Source organism: Dromiciops gliroides, chromosome 1 (assembly GCF_019393635.1).
Source record: "Dromiciops gliroides isolate mDroGli1 chromosome 1, mDroGli1.pri, whole genome shotgun sequence".
In the NCBI taxonomy this organism is placed as follows: domain Eukaryota; kingdom Metazoa; phylum Chordata; class Mammalia; order Microbiotheria; family Microbiotheriidae; genus Dromiciops; species Dromiciops gliroides.
In genome coordinates this window covers 753,112,861-753,134,826 of record NC_057861.1, presented here as the reverse complement: position 1 = coordinate 753,134,826, position 21,966 = coordinate 753,112,861, and the positions used below count along the sequence as shown (strand labels likewise).

The following is a 21,966-nucleotide window of genomic DNA, read 5'->3' as shown; positions in this document are numbered from 1 at the left end:
CTTGGAAATGACTAAATGAAGCCCCTCCCCCTCCTCTCCACAGTATTTATTTCTAGATTGGGGAAGTAACTTTGGCTTCCTTGTACCAGAATGATGATTTTTCAGGAGGAATAACATCCTTCACTTGGAGCAAACTTAATTTATAATATATAATATTATATAATATGCATGATATATGATATAGATTCAATGTTTGTGTGTAGGCTGAGATTTGCTTCTGAGTTAGACTTCAAATCCACAGGCTCAACAAGTTATCAAAGTGATGCTAAGTAACAGGAACAAGAGTATGCCGTACTTTAGCAGTTCTCTGGGTGACTAAGTCAGAATTAAATGACAAGCACCAACAAATAGGCCCTTCAGGACCTTGAATACCCAGGAAACCTATTTGGGAACACCTGTTACACATCATCCATAGCAGGGAAAGAAAAGCTGTCAAATGCATGACGGGAGGTTCAGTTTATTCTCATGTTTTAAAGGACAAATACTTAAACAAGAACCTTGATTATAAATACCAGCGAAGTAAATGGAAGTCTGAGTCTGGGTCCCTGCTATAGTATGTTTAATGGGGATTGAAGTATGTCAACTGACAGGCACAGATACCTTTCATCAGGGAAAACTACATTACAAATGAATAACCTTGACAGGAAATTTAATATTGATTATTCAATAAACGAGGTAGCTAGGTATACAATGGATAGAGCACTAGACCTGGAGTCACTGAAACCCGAGTTCAAATCCAGCATCAAACACTTACTATGTGATTCTGGCCAAGTCACTTCACCTCTGTCTGCCTCAGTTTCCTTGTCTGTAATTGGGGATGATAACAGCACCTCCCTCCCAGGGATATTTGTAAAGCACTTTACAAATCTTCAAGTATTAGATAAATTCTTGTTGTTCTTTAGTGACATCAGACTCTTCACGGCCCTCTGGACCATAGCACAATATTGTCCATGGAATTTCTTGGCACAGATACTGGAGTAGGTTACCATTTCCTTCTCCAATGGATTAAGGCAAATGGATAAGTGACTTGCCCAGGGTCACACAGCTAGTCATTGTCTAAGGCTGGATTTAAACTCTGGTCTTCCTGAACTCCAGGATCAGTGCTCTATCCACTGAACCCCTAGTTGCTTTGTGTAAATGCTAACTATTGGGAATAAACTGTTCATTATTCCTTGTTGATACTATTTATGACATTTATCTCTCCAACATTTATTTATCTGTATGATTCAGAGTTCCTAGCTTTTAACTTTTGGAAATCTATGAGAAATGACTTTTTTATACATACTATATTTCATATCATTGGCACGCAGGAAGAAAAAGAGTAAACTTCAATCCTGGGAACAAGAAGCTTCTAGAAAGCAAGAGAGATGCATCCATTAAGTGGCACATCAGACAATATGGAAAGATTTTTATTATGTGCATTGCTTAAGGCAAGACATAGTTCCAGTTCCTATCCAGGAAAATACAAAAAGGCAGGAGAATTGTGACTGATGAGGGATGAAAGTCCCAATTTCTGTAAACTTTACTATGGTCAGAGGGGCAGCTGCCTCTTAGCCCAAAGGAAGTAAACAATTATGTCAGTTAGTCAACACTCATTTGAGTGCCTACTATGTAGTAGGCACATACTAAGCACTGATTGTAGCCAAGCTGACTCAGAACAAAGCCCTGCTTGCCCCTAAATGGGATTTTCTGACGTGAAGATTACACTACCAGGTTATCAAAAAGCATGTTTGGTTCAGTAAGAGATACAACTTGTTTGCAGGTTGTCACATGTGTGTTCTCTCACAAACTGAATGGGCTATTGCCCTCCATTTAGCTCTTACATTTTATTCTAAAAGGCCTGGTTCCCCAATTTTTCTTATCCTCTATCTCCCAATGCTATAATCTTCCTTAGTAATGGCGCTTTTCCTAATCACAGGCAGATTGGCCATTTTCTAATAAATAAAATCAAAACAGTTTTCTTGTTACCTGGTAGAGACAGACTACTTTTGGCTACAAAGTTAAGAATTTAATTCATCATTAAATTAGTTGATTTAAAAATACCATAGGGTACTGTCCCTTTTTTAATTTAAAAAATGCACTCAAATCTATCAGTTCCTATTTTATTCATTTGATTAGATTTTCAGTTTTATCTGTTCACATATTAAGAGTCCATGATATGCTACGGTACTATCCTGTGAACTCCAGGAGATCCCCAGATGAATGGGTTTCCAGGAAATACCCACTAATGATGAGTAGCTCTGTGTTCTATTGCTAACAGACGGGAGTGAAATTCACACCCCAACTCGACAGCTATGGGAAGTTTCTGGGGCATTCGGTTCTGTCGAATAGAGGGACACTACTCCAGGGTCAGGATGACTACTAACCCAGAAAGCCTGGCTGACTGATACAAGAGAACTCTTCCCTCTCCATCCCCTACCTCCCCCTCCAAAAAAAAAAAAACAATTAAGATGCTCTTGATGAAGACATGATGCAGTTCAGGCCTGGTATTTCATGGGGCTCTGTAGAGCAAACAATCTCATTTTCAGGTCCAAAGACTGATCTCCACTAAGGAGCTCCCGCCTGACAAAGAGCAGCTCAGAGCTGGAAGGAGCCTCCGAGGTCACCCGGTCCAACCTCTATGTGATGAAGAGCAAACTAATTTCGTGTATGGGTTGAAGTCATAGCTCAGTATGAGGGAAAACCTCCTAGGAAGTCAAGGTCTCTGGAGCTGGAAGTTTGGTATGGGAGGTACTGGGTTTTCTGTTGGGGGTGGGGGCAAGGCTAGATGACCATGGGTGGACGAAGGTGCTGACAAAGGAGAGCACTGCTCAGGTCTGGGTGGGCACAGGTTCAAACTGAGCTTCAGTTCAAACTTCATGGTGTGTGTGTGTGTGTGTGTGTGTGTGTGTGTGTGTGTGTGTGTGTGTGTGTGTGTGTGCGCGCGCACGCGCGCGTGCCTCCCAAGGCTACAAGTTCCATTGAGTTTTTAAGATGCCAACGTCTTCATTTAGCTCCTCAATGAGATGTGTGATGGCTGGAAATGTTAGCTAACAGGATGTCAAAGTACCTGATGGCTCTTGTTGAGCTTTGTATAAAACGCTCACCTGTCCATTTGGCTCATTTGGTCCTCAAAACCCATCCCCCACCAGCCCAGCCCCCAAATCCTCTGAGAGAGGATGGGAAAAAAGTAATCACTCCTCCTTTGCAGAAGAGGAAAGAGGCTCAAAAAAGTGCTTTGCCCAAGGGAACAGAAAGAAGGGTAAAGTCTTCAAGGCTGCTTTTCACCAAGTAAAATGTACATTAGAAGATAGGTCTCCTCAGTTCTGATCCCACAGTCTTTGGGCAATCACTTCCATGGAATCATTCTATCCAATTCAATAAGCACTGACTACTAACTACACGCATTGCAATGGGCTGGGTCCTAGTCAGAGAAATGACGAAAAATGAAGCCCTCCCTGTCCTCAAGGCCCTTACATTCTATTAGCATAGGGGCCTTGGGTCAGTCACCTAGCATAAATGCTCCATAAGACTAAGGAAGCAGCACTGATCCCAGCAGCCAACACTGAGGCATAGAAGACTAAACCAGGCCCATGGGGATGAATACACATGCCCCTGTCATCCCCCCCTGCCCTGGGTGATCTCTCTGGGGTGAGAGGGGAGAATAAAGGTAAGGAAGATCTAAAGAGGAGCCCACAGTTCTCCTGTCAGGGAACCCAGAATGTCTCTGGATTTCTCTTGTCCCACAGATAGGCTCTGACCCAGGCAGAGAGCTTGGAAAAAAAAGAAATGGTTTCACTGCCAAGTGTTTTTCCTAGTTGAGGTTGTCATTGGGACAGACCTCAAGATGAGGCTGTCAGCTACCTGAATTACCTGACATATGGGTCTGTTTCTAGGCTGCGCTTCTGAAATGGGATTTCTTTTTAAAATAATCAGCATAGGATTAAAAAGAAAACCATCCCATTTACAAGCAAAACAAATGTCTTCTGCAAGTCTGCTTTGGAGAAGAGGGCTGGCCTAGCTGGAAGACTGCATCCATGTAGGCCAACATCTAACAATGTCCAAAATTATTTTGGAATTTGGCTTTGAGTCAGTAAGTAATGTCCAGGGACTGTTGGACCTGTTCTCTTAAAGATCAACTTTCCTTCGGATACTCCCTTGGCCAGGGCCACGTGACATCTTATCGCTGGGTTTCCAAGGTCTTGGGCTTGTAGACTGGAACACCCTTGTCACAGAGCGCTGGAAGCCCACGGATCATGTCCGAGGCCTTCTCTGCTATCATGATGGTGGGTGCATTGAGGTTGCCACTGACCACACTGGGCATTATAGATGCATCCACCACCCTCAGGTTTTCCACACCAATGACTCTGGCTTGAGGATCGACAACTGCAGTGGGATCAGAGGGCTGGCCCATTTTACATGTGCACGAGGGATGGTAGGCACTGTCAGCCTTTGCCCTGACAAAGGCATCAATCTCTTGGTCAGACTGAACATGGCTTCCAGGCTGGATCTCCTGGCCTCGGAATGGTTCCAGAGCTTTCTGGGCAAAAATCTCTCTGGTTAACTTCACAGACAGACGGAATTCCTGAATATCTTCTTCTGCAGAGGGAAGAGAAGACTGGTAAAGATTCCTCCTTGCCCATTTCCCCTCATTTATTCCCTCCTGTACTTTATTCAGATGCAAGTGAAGACCTCGAGTTAATGTCACATTAAAAGCTAAACTGGGAAAAACAATGACCCCATGGGATAGATTAAATTATGGAAAAATCTCGTGAAATAGGTGAGGATGAATCAAGTGATTTGCCCAAGACCACACAGCTAAGTATGAGAGCCTGGTCTTTAAGGACAGAAGTCCTCCCAGCTGTTTTTTATTAAGGGATATTAATTAGAGATACCAACTTTGTCTATGTGGAGGGAATTAAAAGCCTCCCACCCTGGGAATGTGCAATGAACCCTTAGCTCCTGGGCTGAGATTATTGGCTTCTCAGAGGGACTGGAGGATTAGGCAACATAAGGTACAGAGTAAACTGTAAAGATAAAGACACTGTTCTCATCCTTCTCCTTGTCATCACCATCATCCCAGTCCTCCTGCTCCTCTTCTGATGATGATGATGAAACAATGGCGTTTTCCGAAGACTTTTAGACACTTCTATTTATGAAAAATTCACCAACATTGGGGGTTACAAATCCAGCCAGTTGTCACTAGTTTTGTATCTCATAAGATGGGGAGTACTTTGATGTGCACCAGGAGGCAGACCCAGAGACCCTGATTCTACAAAGGGATGAGGGGCCCAGCCAATTAATTACCTGTTGACATGTAGTTAGGCTCAATAATTGGGTGGTCCATGGGGTTGGCACTTTTCAGTTTCAGCCAGCCCACACTCATGCTCCTCATGGTCCCCACATGCACCTGGAACAGTACAAACACACCAAGCCATTAAGTCCCTTCACTAAGTAACCCTTGCACACAATAAGCACTGAATGAATGAATGAATGAATGAATGAATGAATGAATGAATGAATGAATGAATATCTCCTCCACAACACACCCATCATGCCTTCACCTGGAAGTGAATTCACTACCTCAGTTGGGGTTGGGGAAAGTATAGCTCTAGGAAAGTCTTCCTCATGTAAGGCTGAAATCTGACTCTCAACATCTTTCACCTGTAGCTGCTATGACTAACTGAACCCCAGACCTTGTCTGGACCTGCCTAAGTCTGTGGAAATGTCAGCACTGATGAACCCCTTGACTTTTTTTGGGGGGGGGGGCAATGAGGGTTAAGTGACTTGCCCAGGGTCACACAGCTAGTGTCAAGTGTCTGAGGCCAGATTTGAATTCAGGTCCTCCTGAATCCAGGGCTGGTGCTTTATCCACTGTGTCACCTAGCTGCCCCCCCCCTTGACTTTCACACATGCTAATTCTAGACACCCCCCCCCAGGGGTTCTTAACCTTTGTTTGGCTGAGGTATGAGGAAGTCTACAGAACTCTTCTCAGAGTTGCATTCCTAAATAATTAAATGAATTGATATGGTTCAATTAGAAGTTAGTAAAAATAAAGGTAATATTTTTTCCATATCCAAGGTCACAGACCCCATGAAATCTACATCCATGGACCCCCTGACTTTGGGTTAAGAACCCCTTCTATAAGTCCATTTTCACTCATTCATTCACTCACTCACAAAGAGAATAAGGACTAAAAGCCAAACAAAACTGTCCCCATATGATCTTTCTTAAAAATGATAGTCCCAGGGCAGCTAGGTGGCGCATTGGATAGAGCACCAGCCCTGGATTCAGGAGGATCTGAGTTCAAATCCAGCCTCAGACACTTAACACTTACTAGTTGTGTGACCCTGGGCAAGTCACTTAACCCCAATTACCTCCCCCTCCCCCCCAAAAAATAAAATGATAGTCCCAGGGATAGCTAGGTGGTACAGTGGATAAAGCACCAGCCCTGGATTCAGGAGGACCTGAGTTCAAATCTGACTTCAGACACTTGAAACTTACTAGCTATGTGACTCTGGGCAAGTCACTTAACCCTCATTGCCCTGCCAAAAAAAAAAAAGTGATAGTCCCTCTCAAATCTGAGGGGATTTAAGTCTTAGGCTTCCTAAGGATGTCCAGAAAAGCACCCGGGGACTTCCACATGAAAAGCTCACCCAAGGGGAGTCATGTTCTTTCCCACTTGAGTAATAAACTGAAGTAACCAGCCAGCTCCTGGAACTAGCCAGGATGGTGTAGGGAATAGGGCATTAAACCATTTCTAGTCTCTTCCTCCACACCCCCACTGGACTAGAAGTGTCCTGAGGATAGAATACAAGCTTCACTAAACTTTGCCAAATGGTCACCATGCTTGGTCTGGTGCTCAGCCAAGCTTCTGTCAGGGAGTGGCCACAAGGTAAATATGATGCATGGGTCTGGCAGTGTCCACTGCTCACCTGGTAAGCTTCCTGTTGGGTTGGGACTCGCCCATGGTCAATCACTTGAGAAGGCAAGAAATGGAACTGAATATCAGGGTGAGGGACACCAGGACGGCTCCGGATAAAGCCACCAGTTTCAAGATGGGCAGTAGCTCCGTCTCCTGAGGAGGAAGAAGAGAAATCTTAAGAAAAAAATTCACACTATCTCAGAGATAGAAAACTGGAAGAAGGGCCTCAGCAGCTGGCTTGTCCAACCCTAAACTGGGTTCAATATCCCTGACGGTCATTCACCCTTTGCTTGACCACCTCATATGAAATGGCACTGAAGATGTGACTAAGGAAGAAGTTGAGGGGCCATGACTGTTTTCATTTGGGGGATACTGACAGATTCTTTCCTTGGATTCAGAAAGCTAGCAAATTTAAAATGCTGGTGGCTTGACCACTTTGGTCATTACCCTCCCTGCCTCCCCTTTCCTCAGAGAATTTCCTATAATCTGGGTCTTCTTGTAAGCCTGTGGAATTGAGAACACTTGGAAAGCAGAGCCAAGATGGTAGAGTAAAGGTAGGGACTTGCCTGAACTCCCCCAAATTCCCCTCCAAACATTAAAATAACATATCAAAATTAATTATGGAGTGGCAGAACCAACAAAACAACAGGGTGGGACAATTTTTCTTGCCCAAGACAACTTAGAAGGTTGGCAGGAAAGATCTGTCTCACTAAGGTGAGAGTAGAGAATAGGCCACACCCTGACAAGCCAGTAGCAGACCTTGGGAGCAACTGAATTGGTAGTGGCAGCTTTTAGAACCAGCCCATAGATGGTAAAGGGGTCGGACAACTGGTCATGAGGAGATTACAGTGGACCCTTTCCTGGCAGTGGGTGCAAGACTCTGTTGAGTTCCCCATATGTGGTTCTAGGACAAAGTTTCAGAGCAAGGAAGAGCACTAGAATGAACAGAGATCTCAGACAGTTTCTTTTTTTTTTTTTTTGTGGGACAATGAGGGTTAAGTGACTTGCTCAGGGTCACACAGCGAGTCAAGTGTCAAGTGTCAAGTGTCTGAGGCCAGATTTGAAGGAGGGTGCTTTATCCATTGCGCCACCTAGTTGCCCCTCAGACACAGTTTCAGGGCAGGAAAGAGTGATTGTGGTTGGATTGACCACACCTCTCCTTAGATCATGTCACCCTACATACACTGAAAACTTACAGACCCCAGAACTAGCTCTAAAACCAGCTGCACAAAAAACCTGAAGCTTAGAACAGTGTGCTTCTTATACCCCAGGAACAGAACATAACTTTGACATAAGATTAAAAGCCAAGAAGTAGAATGGAAAAAAATGAGGAAACAACAAAACTAGAACCTGACCATTGAAAGTTACCATGGCAACAGGGACCATCAAAATACAAACTCAGAAGAAGAAAACAAAGTCAAAAGTGCTACATGCAAAGCCTCAGAGAAGAATGTGAATTGGTCACAGGCCCTAAAAGAGTTCAAAAGGATTTTTAAAATCAAATGTGAGAAGTAGAAGAAAAATTGGGAAAAAAAATGAGAGTAATGCAAGAAAATCCTTAAAAAAAGTCAAAGCTTGGTAAAGGAGGCATAAAAATAGTGAAAAAAAGCAACTTAAAAATAGAATAGGCCAAATGTAAAAGAAGCCAAGAAAAATCCACTGAAGAGCTTCTTAAAAAGTAAAATTGCCACATGCAAAAGGAGATGCAAAAGCTCACTGAAGAAAATAATTCCTTAAAAATTGGATTTGGGCAAGTGGAAGCTAATGAGTCCACGAGACATCAAGGAACAATTAAAAAAAATCAAAGGAATGAAAAAAATAGGAAAAAATATTAAATATCTCATCGGGAAAACAAATGACCTGGAAAATAGGTTAAGGAGAGATAATTAAGAAGTACTAGACTAACTGAAAGCCATGATCAAAAAAAGAACACAGATATCGTTTTTCAAGAAATTGTCAAGGAAAACTGCCCTGATATTCTAGAACTAGAGGATAAACCAGAAATGGAAAGAACTCACCAAAATGAAAACTCCCAGGAACATTGTAGCCAAATTCCAGGTCAAGGAGAAAATATTTCAAGTAGCCAGAGAGAAAAAATTCAGGTGTCATGGAGACACAGTCACAAGATTTAGCAGCTTCCATGTTAAAGGATCAGAAAGCTTAGAATATGATATTCCAGAGGGCAAAAGAGCTAGGATTACAACAAAGAATCAATTATCCAACAAAACACAATAATTTTTCAGGGGAAAATGGACCCTTAATTAGGGACTTTGAAACATTCCTGATGAAAAGACTAGAGCAGGATAGAAAACTTGACTTTCAAATACAAGACTTAAGAGAAGCATAGAAAGATAAACAGGAAATGGAAACCATAAGGGATTTTAAAAGTTTATACTGTTTACATTTCTACATTGGAAGATGATACTTGTAACTACTAAAAACTTTATCACTATTAGGGTAGTTAGAAGAAATATACATAGACAGAGGGCAAGGAGAGAGAAAAGGATGCATTGAGATAAAGGGAAAGGGAGAAGTAGAATGGGGTAAATTATGTCACATAAAAGAGGTATGGGGGGCAGCTAGGTGGCGCAGTGGATAGAGCACCGGCCCTGGAGTCAGGAGGACCTGAGTTCAATTCCGGCCTCAGACACATAACACTTACTAGCTGTGTGACCCTAGGCAAGTCACTTAACCCCAATTGCCTCACACAAAAAAAGAATATCTAGGAATGATATAAAAAAAAAAGAATAAATGAAACTCTAATTAAAAAAAAAAAGAGGTATGGAGCTTTACAATGGAGGGGAAGATGGAGGAGGTGGGGTGGGAAGCACTTGAACTTTACTCATTGGAATTGGCTCAAAGAGGGAATAACTTACATACACAGTTGGGCATAGAAATCTTACCTTACCCTATAGGAAAAGAAGGGGATAGCTGATAGAAGGGAAGACCAACTGGGGGAGGTAGTAATGAAAAGCAAAACCCTTTTGAGGATGGACAGGGTGAAAGGAAAGATAGAAAAAGATAAATAAGGGACAAACAGGATGGAAGGAAATATAAAGTCAGTAATCATAACTGCGAAAAAATTTATAGCAAGTTTTTCTAAAAATGGCCTCATTCTCAAATATATAAAGAACTGGGCCAAATTATAAGAATGAAAATCATTCCTCAATTGATAAATGGTCAGAGGATATGAAAAGGCATTTTTCAGAAGAAATCAAAGCTATCTATAAAATTATGAAAAATGCTCTGAATCACTATTGATTAGAGAAATGCAAATTAAAATAATTCTAAAGTTACTACTTCACACCTATCAGATTAATTAATATGACAGAAAAGGAAAATGACAAATGTTAGAGGGGATGTGGAAAAAAAGGGACACTAATGCACTGCTGGTAGAGTTATGAACTGATCAAGCCATTCTGGAACTATAAACCTGTGCATACCCTTTGACCCAACAATACCATTACTAGGTCTATATCCCAAAGAGTTTTTTTTAAAAAGGGAAAAGGACCTCTTTGTACAAAAATATCTATACCACCTCTTTTGTAGTGGCAAAGAATTACAAATTAAGGGGGCATCCATTAATTGAGGAATGGCTAAACAAATTATAGTATATGATTGTGATGGAATACTATTGTGCTATAAGAAACAATGAGTGGGATGATTTCAGAAAAATCTGGGAAGATTTACAAGAACTGATGCAAAGTGAAATGAGCAAAACCCAAAGAATGGTGTACAGAGTAACAGCAAAATTGTATAATGATCAACTGTGAATGACTTAACTATTCTCGGCAATATAATAATCCAAGACAATATAGTACCTTAAACTTGACAGAGAATTTTCTTCATAATAGACCAGCAAGGTAGGTACCATACATTTTGCCATTATAATCAATCACCATAACTATTTCCTTCCATCCTATTCCCTTCCCATGATATTTACTCTATTTTCTATCTTCTTTTAACCTATTCCTCTCTTACTCTGCACTCCCTTTTTTTCACCATTCCTTCCTTATCCTCTTCCCCTCCTACTTTCCTGTAGGGTTAAATAGATTACTCCTCCCAACTGGGTGTGAATGTTATTCCCTCCACGAGCCCCTTATGATGAGTTTAAGGTCTTTGAGCTAATTCTGTGTTCTAAATTTTCTTCTTCTTTCCCTCCTCAACTGTCCTATGAAATCAAGCAATTCAATATGTCATACTTGTGCAGTTATGCAGAACATCTTCACTTTCCTCAAAAGTGTTTTGCTTTTTACTTCTCCCCAAATCTGCCCTTCCCTCCTTCCCCTCTTCCCCCCCTTATCTCCCTCCCCTCCCTCAGGGCAAAAATATATTACTATACCTACTTGAGTATGTATGTTAGTCCTTCTTTGAGCCAATTCTGATGATATTAAGGTTCACTCACTCCCCAATTCCTTCCCCCTCTTCCCATCCCCTCCATAAGCTTTTTTCTGGTTTCCTTCATGTGAACTACCTCTCCCCAGACCATCTCTCCCCTTCCCCCTCCCCCAGTCTATTTCTCCTACACCTCAACCCTATTTTAAAGATGTCATCATGGGTTAGTTAGGTGGCACAGTGGACAAGGCCCCAAGCCCAAATCTGGCCCCAGACATAAGACACCCCACCCTGTCTGCCCCACAAAGAACAAAACATAAATGCTTTACAGATATCATCCCTTCGCATTCAGTTCAGACCTGTGTCCTCTGTGAATTCCTTACTGAGATAGTTCTAATGAGTTCGAAGTATTATCTTCCCATGTAGGAATATAAACAGTCTGATCTTTTAATAGATGAACAGGATACTATCAGAAAAACCTGGAAAGACCTACATGAACTGAAGCAGAATTAAATGTACTGTATACAAAATAACAGCAATAGTGGAAGATGATCTGCTGGGAAGCATGTGGTTATTTTCAGCAAGGCAGTGATCCAATATAACCCTGAAGGACTTATGAAAATGGCAACCCATCTACAGAGAAATAACTGATAGTATCTGAAAATAGATGGAAACACATTAAAAATTTTTTTTTTACTCTTTGACAATTCCTCAATCTGAAGTTTTTTTTTTATTGTTTTCTCTCACAACCTATCTAATGTGGGAATTTTTTCCATGACTACTCATGTATAACTTATTTTGAAATGCTTGAGTTATAGTGGGTGGGGGTGGGAATGGAGGAGGAAGAGGAGTTGGAACACAAAGTTTTAAAAAAATTGATGTTAAAATTTGTTTTTTCATATATTTTGGAAAATAAAATTCTATTCAATAAAAAAATGCTATCCACCTCCAGAGAAAGAACTAATCAAGTCTGAATGTAGATTGAAGAATGCTCTTTAAAAACTTCCTGTGGTTTTCTTGAGGGTTTGTTTTTTTGTTTTTTGGTATTGTTTATTTGGTTGGTTGGTTTTTTGTGGTAGGGGAGGTCTGTGTTTTCTTTCACAACATGACTAATATGGAAATATGTTTTGCATGACTGTATATGTATAATCCATATCAAACTGCTTGCCTTCTCAATAAGGAGGAAGAGGAAGCAAGGAGGGAGAGAAACACAGAGGTTAAAAACCACTTTTACACGTACTTGGGAAAAAGAAATTAAAAAAAAAGAAATAACAAGAGAATGCTTGGATAATGCCTTCAGGCACCCACTGAGGAGAACAGCTACAGTGCCTTAGGAAGCATTCAGCATTGGAGAAAGACGTTTGAGGAGGAGGTGGGATGGGGAGTCACTACCTAACCTGTCCTTGTGCCTTGGGACAGAACTGGCTTAGCTGGGAGGAAATGCTGAAAATCCTAATGATGGTAATAAGGATGATAATGATAATAATACTAACGGTGATGGGAATGATGAGAATAATAGTAACGAATACAAGATTGATGCTAACAATGACAATAATAGTAATGACAATGGTGATGGTAGTAATAATGATAATAATGGTGCTAACAATGATAATAGTAGTAGTAATGATGATATTGTTGGCAATGGTGATCATGACAATAATGATCATAATGATGATGGCAATGATGAATATAACTATTATTTCTGTAGTGCTTATGATTTGCAAAGAGTTTTACAAATATCTCTTTTTATATGCTATTATTATATCCTAATTTTACATATGAAGAAACTGAGGCAGACTGAGACTTGCCCAGGGTCACACAGCTAGTCATGTCTGAGCTCTAATTTGAACTCAGGTCTTCCTGACTCCAGATCCAGCGATCTAACCACTGAACCACCAAGATGCTTCATGACCAAGTATGCCTTCTGCACATTAGGAAGGAGCAGAGGTGCCTCCATGAGTAACCCAGGGTCTTTCTGGGTGGATTAGGGTGTGTATAGGCTTCTCTGACCCTACTGCTCTTCTCTGTTCTTTCTTTGTAGTCCTTTTGCTAAAAGGAAAGGGTCTGTGACAAGATGGTACCTCAGATGCAGTGTAGGCTGCTCATGTCTGAAAAGTATGCAAGCTACCTTTCACCTCATTGTGAGGCTGGGTACTGCTAGGAGGGACATGGGTGGTGGCAAGAACAATCAGAGATTTCGTTCAGGTGTGGGAAACCCCCTCCACTAACCAGACTACAGCTGCCCTTCCCGTTGTGGTCTTTGGGAGTCACCTGGGGCACGGGGATGTTCAGTGGCTTGCCCCTGGTTACACAGCTGAAGTGTCAGAGGTAGAATTCAAACTCTGCATTTCCTGGCCCTATGCACTGTGCCACTCCCCAGCCCAGGGGGAGGGGAGCCACACCCCGAGCCCACCTGATAAGTTCCAGAGCCACTGCAGCCCAATGCGCATCTTCCGTATGGGCTTCTGTGCTGAGTACAGAGTGATGGGCTGAGTGCATTCTTGCTGGATGTACATCTCCAAATGGTCCTGAAGGTTCTGGCCCACACCTTGGGTAGGGGGGAAGGGGTAGAGAAAGGAGAGGGAGAGTCATGAGGGAACAGAAGCTCAGGTGCTCTCCCAGAGGTGCCTCACCACCTTCACCAGGAAGTACAGTGATTTCCATCCCCATCCCCATCCCCATCCCCAGGCGGATCTCAGAGCACCGAGATTTTGGTAATGCCTTTATCTTCTACCAAGGTGATTCTGGGAAACAACCAGGGAAACATGATTCTGTCTCTTTAGGTGTTAGAGGAGAAAACTTGGCTGACTGTTTTCTAGGAATTAATTTGGCCTTGACTTCTTAGTGCATACCACGTTTTCTTAGAAACCAGCAAACAGAAAATATTTTTCAAAGCTGAAATAGGGCCTCTAACTTCACAGAATCTTCAGCTGTTGACTCTACTTCCTAATACTTTCTTTTTGAAATCCTGACTAGCTTCCAGTCACTTCAAAGTACTTATTTAGCAATAGGAAGCCTCCTTCTTGGGGGGGGGGGCATAAAAAAACAGGCAGCCTTTTTGGGACAGCCCAATGGCATGGCATTCTTCTGGGATGTCCAACTGGAAGGGATGAAAGTAGAGGCTGGATTCCCTGATCAGGTGTGCTGTAGTGGGGGGTGAGGGGGAAGGGGGAAGGAGGCTGTTTTCTGAGTTAGGGGATGGACCACAGGGCTGCTGTTGTCCCCATGATTCTGTAAACCCCCTCCATCTATAGTCTCTGGGACTAGAGTTGCTCCAAATTACACAGGGAGTCACTGATGCCTCTTTAGGGGTGTTTACATCATACAAGGAACACAGATAACAGAGTCAAATTTTACTATCTTCCAAGCTTACATAAGCCTGAGAATTAAAACACTTAGCTAAAAAATAAAAATAACTAGATGAGTACTGTATGAATTATGTGGGTATTTTATACTTCAATACTGAACAAAGAATTATTTTGGGCTATTACAATTTTATTTCCATAGCCTGAATAGCTTCTTTTTCTGGATACTGATGCTTAGAGCCATTCCAAGAGACTAGAATCTTGTTGAGGGAAGGCAGTGTCATTTTTACTTTTGTATCTCCGGTGCCTGGTACACAGTAAGTGTTTAATAATTGCTTGTTAGACTGAACTGAATTAAGATGAAATTAGGTCAGGTGACCTAATGTCTTTGTATCTCCGATTTCTAGTACTGAGCCTGGTCCACAGTAGGTGATCAATAAGTGTTTATTCAAGTCAAGAAACACTTATTAAGTGCATATCTACTAGAGATACAAAGAACAGGTCCTGCCGTCAAGGAGGCAAGCACTTCATCACAAACCAATACAATCTCCTGACCAGGGGCAGAGCCCAGGGAGACAGGTTCCCTCTCCAGGGTCAATGCTTCCTGCTTGTGGAATCTCCAAAGCTCCCCTGGGATTACTTGAGGGTAGATTGGGGTAAGAGGAATTATGGATAATTTTTCCCAAAGGCCCTCTGATCCTTAGATGAAGCAGGGGGCATCTCTTAGTGGGGTCATTTAGCCAATCACAGTCACTAAGAATCATGGGACCCCAGTGTCTCGTGTGATCCTGATTCACAATCCCCCTCTAGCACACACCCAAGAAGTGGTTATCCAGCTCTGGCTGAGGCAACCCCTTCCCACCATGGGATAAGCTCTGATTGATAACAAGATCTTCTGGACACCAAACTTGATTCTTCTATTTTGAAATGTTGCCCCATTGTTTCTGTCTGGGCTCTCTGGGCCTGAGCAGAAAAAGGCTCATCCCTCTTGTACAAGACTGTTTGATGACTGAAGACAGCCATCATGGACCCTGGGAGTCTTCTTTGAGCCCTACACAGCAGGTCTATCCTCTACATCAGAGGAGAAACATACCAGGAAGGTCGCAAACAACAGGGATCCCGTGTTTCTTGAGGTCATCTGCATTCCCAATTCCGGACAGCATGAGCAGCTGGGGTGAGTTGATGGCTCCCCCACTCAGAATCACCTCTTTGCTGGCATAAACCTAAAAGTCAGGGCATGATTAGAGGCCAGGAAGCATTCTGCAGCGGAACACTTCAAATCCCCACTCAGTCATTTGAGCAAACATTAGGGAAGCAATCCCTGGGTAAGACATACGGAAGATGAGAAGGGCCCTGCCCTCAAGGCTCACACAGTCCAATGGGGATATTCACTAACATCAGGCCAACTAACTTGATGTCTCCTTTGATGGGGTTCCTAGGCTGGTAAAGCAGGAAAATGCCATAGAAGCTATAGGTGGGGATTTCCACAATATTTTCTAGACAAAATGGAGATATTGGGGACCAAATTATAGTACAGAGGTGCATTTGGAAGTCGTTGACTCTACTGAGATGTGCTACAGGGCTCTGCTCACCCAAATCCACATTGTTTTTCATCTGTGACTTGAATGAAGGCATCTGAACGTGACGCAAAGCCAGAAGAGGCAGCTAACATACCGGACAAGAGAAATGGAGTCCCAGGATATTTGAACAGGCTACATATTCCGCCCTTTCCCTTCTGAGAATGCCAGTCTGACAGACATCTCCACTCAAGAGGTCTTCTGGGTCCCTCACACTCAACATGTCCATGAAGATGACAGATTCACGCTCTTCCCCAAATGCTCCTACTTCTGTTCAGAGCACAGACCTCCTTCCAGCCATTCAAGCTGGTAATGTTGGCACCATCCTTGACCTCCTCCCTGTCCTCACTCTTTGTATCTAATCACTGACCAAGGGCTTTCAGTCCCATCTCTACAACCCTCTCTGGCTTCCCTCCCCCTCCTTTCAACTAATAGGGTTCAGGGGTCCTCATCATTCTCAATTGGACTAATTCCATACCTTCCCAACTGGCCTTTCTACTTCTGGTTATTATCCTCTCCAATCTATTTTCCATATGATTGCTAAGAAAAAACGTCTTTCTTCATCAGGGACCCTTTATACCCCCTTTAAAAACATTCAGTGGCTCCCTATTGCTCGTTGGGTAAAATACAAGCTCCCTTGTCTGCATTTAAGGCCCTTACCCATCTGACTTCCCCCTGCATCTCTAGCCTTTTTTATATTGTTACCCTTCTAATTCTCTAAGCTCCAGCCAAACTGGTCTTGTTACTGCTCCAGGAATTTGAAATTCTGACTCCACGAATCTGTGGACCAGAAGACTGTGACTGGATCCAGTTTGCTTCTGAATCCAGCACTCTTCCCAACCAGTCACACCCAGTAAGCGATTCCTCCATCAGTGTCCCTGAGCTGGGGCCTTGACAAGAGGCCCTTTGGCCTTGCTGCTTTCTCAGCCCAGTTTTGTGGAAACCACAGGAGCCCCCAGAGCACCACATGTTTACACTGGAAGGGACCTTTGAGACCAAAGAAGCCAAACTTCTCTTGTTGGACAGATGAGGAAACCAAACAGAGCCACCAGGGACTGAAACAATGTCATGGAGAATGAACAGAGGGAGCCGTCATGACCTTGATTCTGTTTGTGAGCAATCCCGCCCAGCACCAAAGGTCAAGGAGCTGGTGAATGAGTGCCCAGCCCCGCTCCTGCTCACTTGCACCAACACTGTGCCTGAGGGACTTGTAGGCAAGCAGAGCTGACCTTTTTCCTCTGACCACTCTGCAGGTACTCCACACCAATAGCTTTGATCCCGTCAAACAGAATTTTGGTCACAAGGGTTCTGGATTCTGCGGTCAAATTGGGTCGGGAGAGGGCGGGACGGAGGTAGGCACTAGCAGTGCTCCATCGCTGACCTGGGGGACAGAGCAGAATGGTGGCCTTGGCCTTAATTGAATCCAACTGTCCTGCCACACATAGGTCCAATTCCACACTTCCCAACTATTGCTTTTCCACGGGGCACTTGTCAAGGCTCTCGCCATGGTTCTAATCACTTCCAGAAGAAGTTAGCCACACCCCCACCCCAGCATTGGCATCCAGGCCTTCATGTCAACCGAAAAGCCCATTTCCCAGGTGGTAACTGATGTAAGAAGAGAAGACTAAAGCTTGTTGAATCTGGAGGTAGGAAAACCTGGGTTCAAATCCTGACTACATAGTGGGACTACCTGCCAAACCCTTCCCTTCTCAGACCTGTTTTCTTCTCTGTAAAATGGAGGTTGTAATCTCTGAACTACCTACCTCACAAGGTTGCTGTGAGGCTCCAGTGAGACAGTACCTGTAAAGTACTTGGCAAAAAGTCAAAGGCTGTTTGTTCAGTGCCAGTTATTGTTGCTTCGAGCGGGGAGAAAACCACTCCCTCTTCTGTGCTTGCTGTGGCCATGGATCCCCAAGGATTCTAAACCAGGGATCCCGGAACTTGTTTGAAAGACTGAGTAATTCTTTCAATGTAATGCAATGCTAAGTGCTTTAGTGTATGTGTTTAAAACCATGAGAAGGGGTCCACAAGCTCCCCCATACTTATGGCCCAAAGAGTCTAGGACACAATAAAGGCTCAGAATTCTGGTCCTAGTCCCTCCACCCCTCTAGCATCTGCTCCCACCTGAGGCAGAGGGCGGGAGATCTTCCCTTATGGAAGTTTCTTCTCTAATCCAGAACCACTCAAAGGATCTCCAAGAAGTAGATCTAGCCAGGGATAGTGTGGGTTGGGTTCCAAATTTCAAGTCAGTTCAAGCCACGCACACACTAGCTGTGTGACCTTGGTTAAGTCATAGAACTTGTTGGGGTGGGGGGGGCAGGGTGGAGAAAAGTTTATTTATGTATAAGATGAGATAATGCGTCACCCAAAGCCCCATGCAACAGTAAAGCACTCTCCAAATGTAGGGTCTTATTGTTATCACGATCAGCTTGACATGGTCATTGCCAAACTATGATGCCTTAGCGACTGAGGGAACCAGGAGCCGAGAGGGAGTTGGGACACTGGGGTCCTCAGTCCAACTTCCCTAATACAGTCGATGGCCATAACTCCCCACCAACCAGAGACTATCTGAGCCACTCCCTTCCCCCTGTTCACTATCTTCCTTATCTGTTATCTGAGACTCGTCTTTGGGAATCCCCTCTGAGGAAGGGATCTGGGGTCCTGAATTAGGGTATGGGGCAAGGGGAGTCGTCGGGCTGGCTGCCTCTCTCTTTGGGCTTTTGTTATTTCTCTTGTGGGAGTTCATCTTTAATTGATTGTTCTCAGTTTCTAGGCAAACCAACAGGTCAACAACATGGGTAATATTTTGAAGAAGGGGGAAAAAGCCAACCCACCATCCAGCAAGCCTGTTCCCCTCTTTGACCCTCAGTTTAGCCATCCATAAAAAGGAGCTCAAATCACCCATCCTTCCGACCTCACAGAAGAGATAGGATGAGAGGTGGAGTGTGGGGAAGGCCTGGATCCCGGTAAAAGCACCTCTCAAATGGGGCGGAGCTGGCCTTGGTCCTGCTGACCGGCGCCCCTTTACCTTTGTATATGGTCATGTCCATCCAGCCAAAGCCTTCCTGTTGGAATCCGTTCATGTCCTCAGTGAAAGGGTAGCCGGCTTGCTGGGCTGCCTCCAGAAAGGCGTGGTGGAGGGGATGCTCACTCTTGCCCCTGGACACATGCAGGGGGCCCTCCCCACCCCGGTACCGATTAGCGCCCAGCTCGTGATTCTGGGCCCTGCGGAAATAAGGCAGGCAGTGCTCATAGTCCCAGCCCTCAGCCCCTTCCTCACTCCAGCGGTTGTAGTCCTCCGCGTGGCCACGGATGTAGACCATGGCGTTGAGAGAGGAGGAGCCGCCCCAGACACGGCCCCGGGGCCAGTACAGGACTCGGTTGTTCAGGCCCTTCTGGGGGGTGGTATGGTAATACCAATTGTATTTGTCATCACAGAGATTTGAGACCAAGGCAGCAGGCATGTGGATCTTCCACGTCAGTCGCTTACTGCCCATCATGATGTCTCTGGGCCCAGCCTCCAGGACCATCACGGTGCTGTTGGGGTCTTCTGACAGCCGGTGGCTCAGGACACAGCCGGCGGACCCAGCCCCGACGATGACATAGCTGTAGGTGTCTCTTTGTCTGTCATTGGAACTGGCCTGATGGGCAAGCCTTGCCAGCCCAGTCAAAGGAGAACCAGCCCACTTCTTGGAGGAGGCTCGGAGGAACAGAGACATCCTCCTCACTGGAACAGCAAGATCCTTTGCCCTGGAAGACACAATCCAATTGTATCATGCTCAAAATGCAGAGAGAATATGGCGGTGGGAAAAGTCACCTGACACTCAGGACTCCTGGCTTGGAGTCTGGCCTCGGCTCTGGAGGCCATGGGCCTGGAGTGGCCGATCCCACCCTGCAAAAGCTTCTCATTCCCTTTCACAGGCACTACGTCCTGCCAGACGGCACAAATTGGTCTCTGCCTCAAATTTCTCTTTACTGCAATCTATCCTCCACCCGGCTGCCAAAGTAACTTTACCTACTTATTTTTTGGAGATTGTCTCCCTATTTTACACAGTATCTAGCACACAGTGGGTGCTTAAAATGTTGACCATGTTGCTCAGGATGGAAGTTCAGCGGGCCACATACCAGCCCAAGCTTGCAACTGAACAGCCTGGAGTACTGACCACACTGGGGCCGCCCTCTCAGCTTGGACCCACTGCAGCTCAGAACTCACCAGCTCTACTGCCTCTCCTGCATGACTTAGGGCAGGCCCCACCATGGCCCAGCCTAAAGTGCACATCTGACCATGTTATTCCTAGACTTGACAGACCCCACTGTCTCCCTCTCTATTTTTTTCTTTTTCTTTTTTTGTGGAGCAATGGGGGTTAAGTGACTTGCTCAGGGTCACACAGCTAGTAAGTGTCAAGTGTCTGAGGCCGGATTTGAACTCAGGTCCTCCTGAATCCAGGGCTGCTGCTTTATCCACTGTGCCATGTAGCTGCCCCCCTGTCTCCCTCTCTATTAACTCCAGGATCGAATGCCTCTTTTTGGTGTTTCACACCCTTTGCCTCCTGGCCCTTCCCTTCTCTTCACACATTTAAAAAATGACGTTGACCAGCAGAAAGGACTAGACAAGGAAGGGTCAGGATGAATGGGGCTTAATGACCAAATAAATGTTCAAAAAGCCAGATAGTGTAAAGGCTGGGGGAAGCACTACCTGTTTGATGGGAACAGCCAGGAAAATTGGAAAGCAATGTGGCAAAAAATGAAGTTTAAACCATCTTATGCCACAGATCACAATCAACTCAAAAGGAGACCTGAATACTAAGAGTCACATCTACAATCTAGCCAAACTGGCCTTCCCATTGCTCTTCCTATCAGCCATTCCATCTCCCGCCTCCATATATGCTCTGGTTATGCCTCATTCCTGGAAAGTTCTCCCACTTCACCTCTATCTCTTCAAATTCCTAGCTTCCTCCAAACACCAACTTCTCTATGAAGATCTTCTTGGGGGAGGCAATACCCTCCCCCCAAAGTTACCTTGTATTTTTTACATACCCACAGGGGTCCATCAGAGGTTTGCACAGATCTTGAGATAGGTGTAACAGCAGCACACCCTGAGGAAGCATTGCCATTGGCCTTCACCTTGAAGGGAATGAGAAGAGCCAAATGAGAATGCTCTCCCTGGGGATGCTTCAATCTCAGGTGTTCCAAGTCTTGTGCTCTATCCACGGAGTCACCCAGCTGCCACAGACAGGAGCTGGACCAGAAAGATGCTGCCTGCACTGGGAAAAAATGGGACTGCAGACTTTAGGGCAGAGGACCACCAATTTATAAAGAGCTAGAATGGGGTCTTCCCATACAATCCCCCTTAGGTTAACAGATGATGGAAGGAAAATTCTTCAAAGTGCAAATACTTGAGATAAGTTTTTCTGGAAGTCTTGCAAGCCTTGGATTCAAGGAGGACAGAGGTTCCAGAGGTTCTCCCAAATAAGAATTTAACACAGTTTTTGTTTCAGAGCCACTTCCAGCTTGTACATAAATAGTAACACCTGCCTGTCTCCCATCATTTCTGTCTGTACCCATCATCTGTGCCCAGTCTCTTTATCTATCCATCCATCCATCTGGGTTAAATTCACACATAAACAATAGCTATCTTCTCTGCTCCCACTTCCAAAAATCAGCAAAGGGAAAAGAAGAAACTCAAGATTCTGGAATTTCATTTCCCAGAAAGTACTGGTTAATAAATAGTCATTTCGGTGACTGAGGAAGGCAAAACAAGTCAGAGCTGAGAGATGGCAGGGATGGGGTGAGGGAAGGAGAAAGGGAAGCAGAGAGGAAGAGAGGTGGGGGGGACAAAGCATTG

At 44.2% G+C, this 21,966-nt stretch overlaps 1 protein-coding gene across 3 annotated transcripts in view; it reads right to left on the bottom strand.

Moving 5' to 3' along the window:
- Window positions 1-251: 251 nt before the first annotated feature.
- Window positions 252-21,966, bottom strand: part of CHDH (choline dehydrogenase) — a 39,359-nt gene continuing 17,644 nt past the window's right edge. For all 3 annotated transcript variants that reach the window (XM_043979676.1, XM_043979677.1, XM_043979675.1), the window contains exons 3-9: window positions 19,150-19,871; window positions 17,351-17,502; window positions 15,638-15,767; window positions 13,653-13,787; window positions 6,915-7,057; window positions 5,287-5,389; window positions 252-4,578 (exon numbers count right to left, since the gene is read on the bottom strand). In XM_043979676.1, coding sequence (XP_043835611.1) covers window positions 4,160-4,578; window positions 5,287-5,389; window positions 6,915-7,057; window positions 13,653-13,787; window positions 15,638-15,767; window positions 17,351-17,502; window positions 19,150-19,840 — 1,773 coding nt within the window. In that variant the 5' untranslated portion in view covers window positions 19,841-19,871 and the 3' untranslated portion in view covers window positions 252-4,159. The remainder of the gene's footprint in view (window positions 4,579-5,286; window positions 5,390-6,914; window positions 7,058-13,652; window positions 13,788-15,637; window positions 15,768-17,350; window positions 17,503-19,149; window positions 19,872-21,966) is intronic.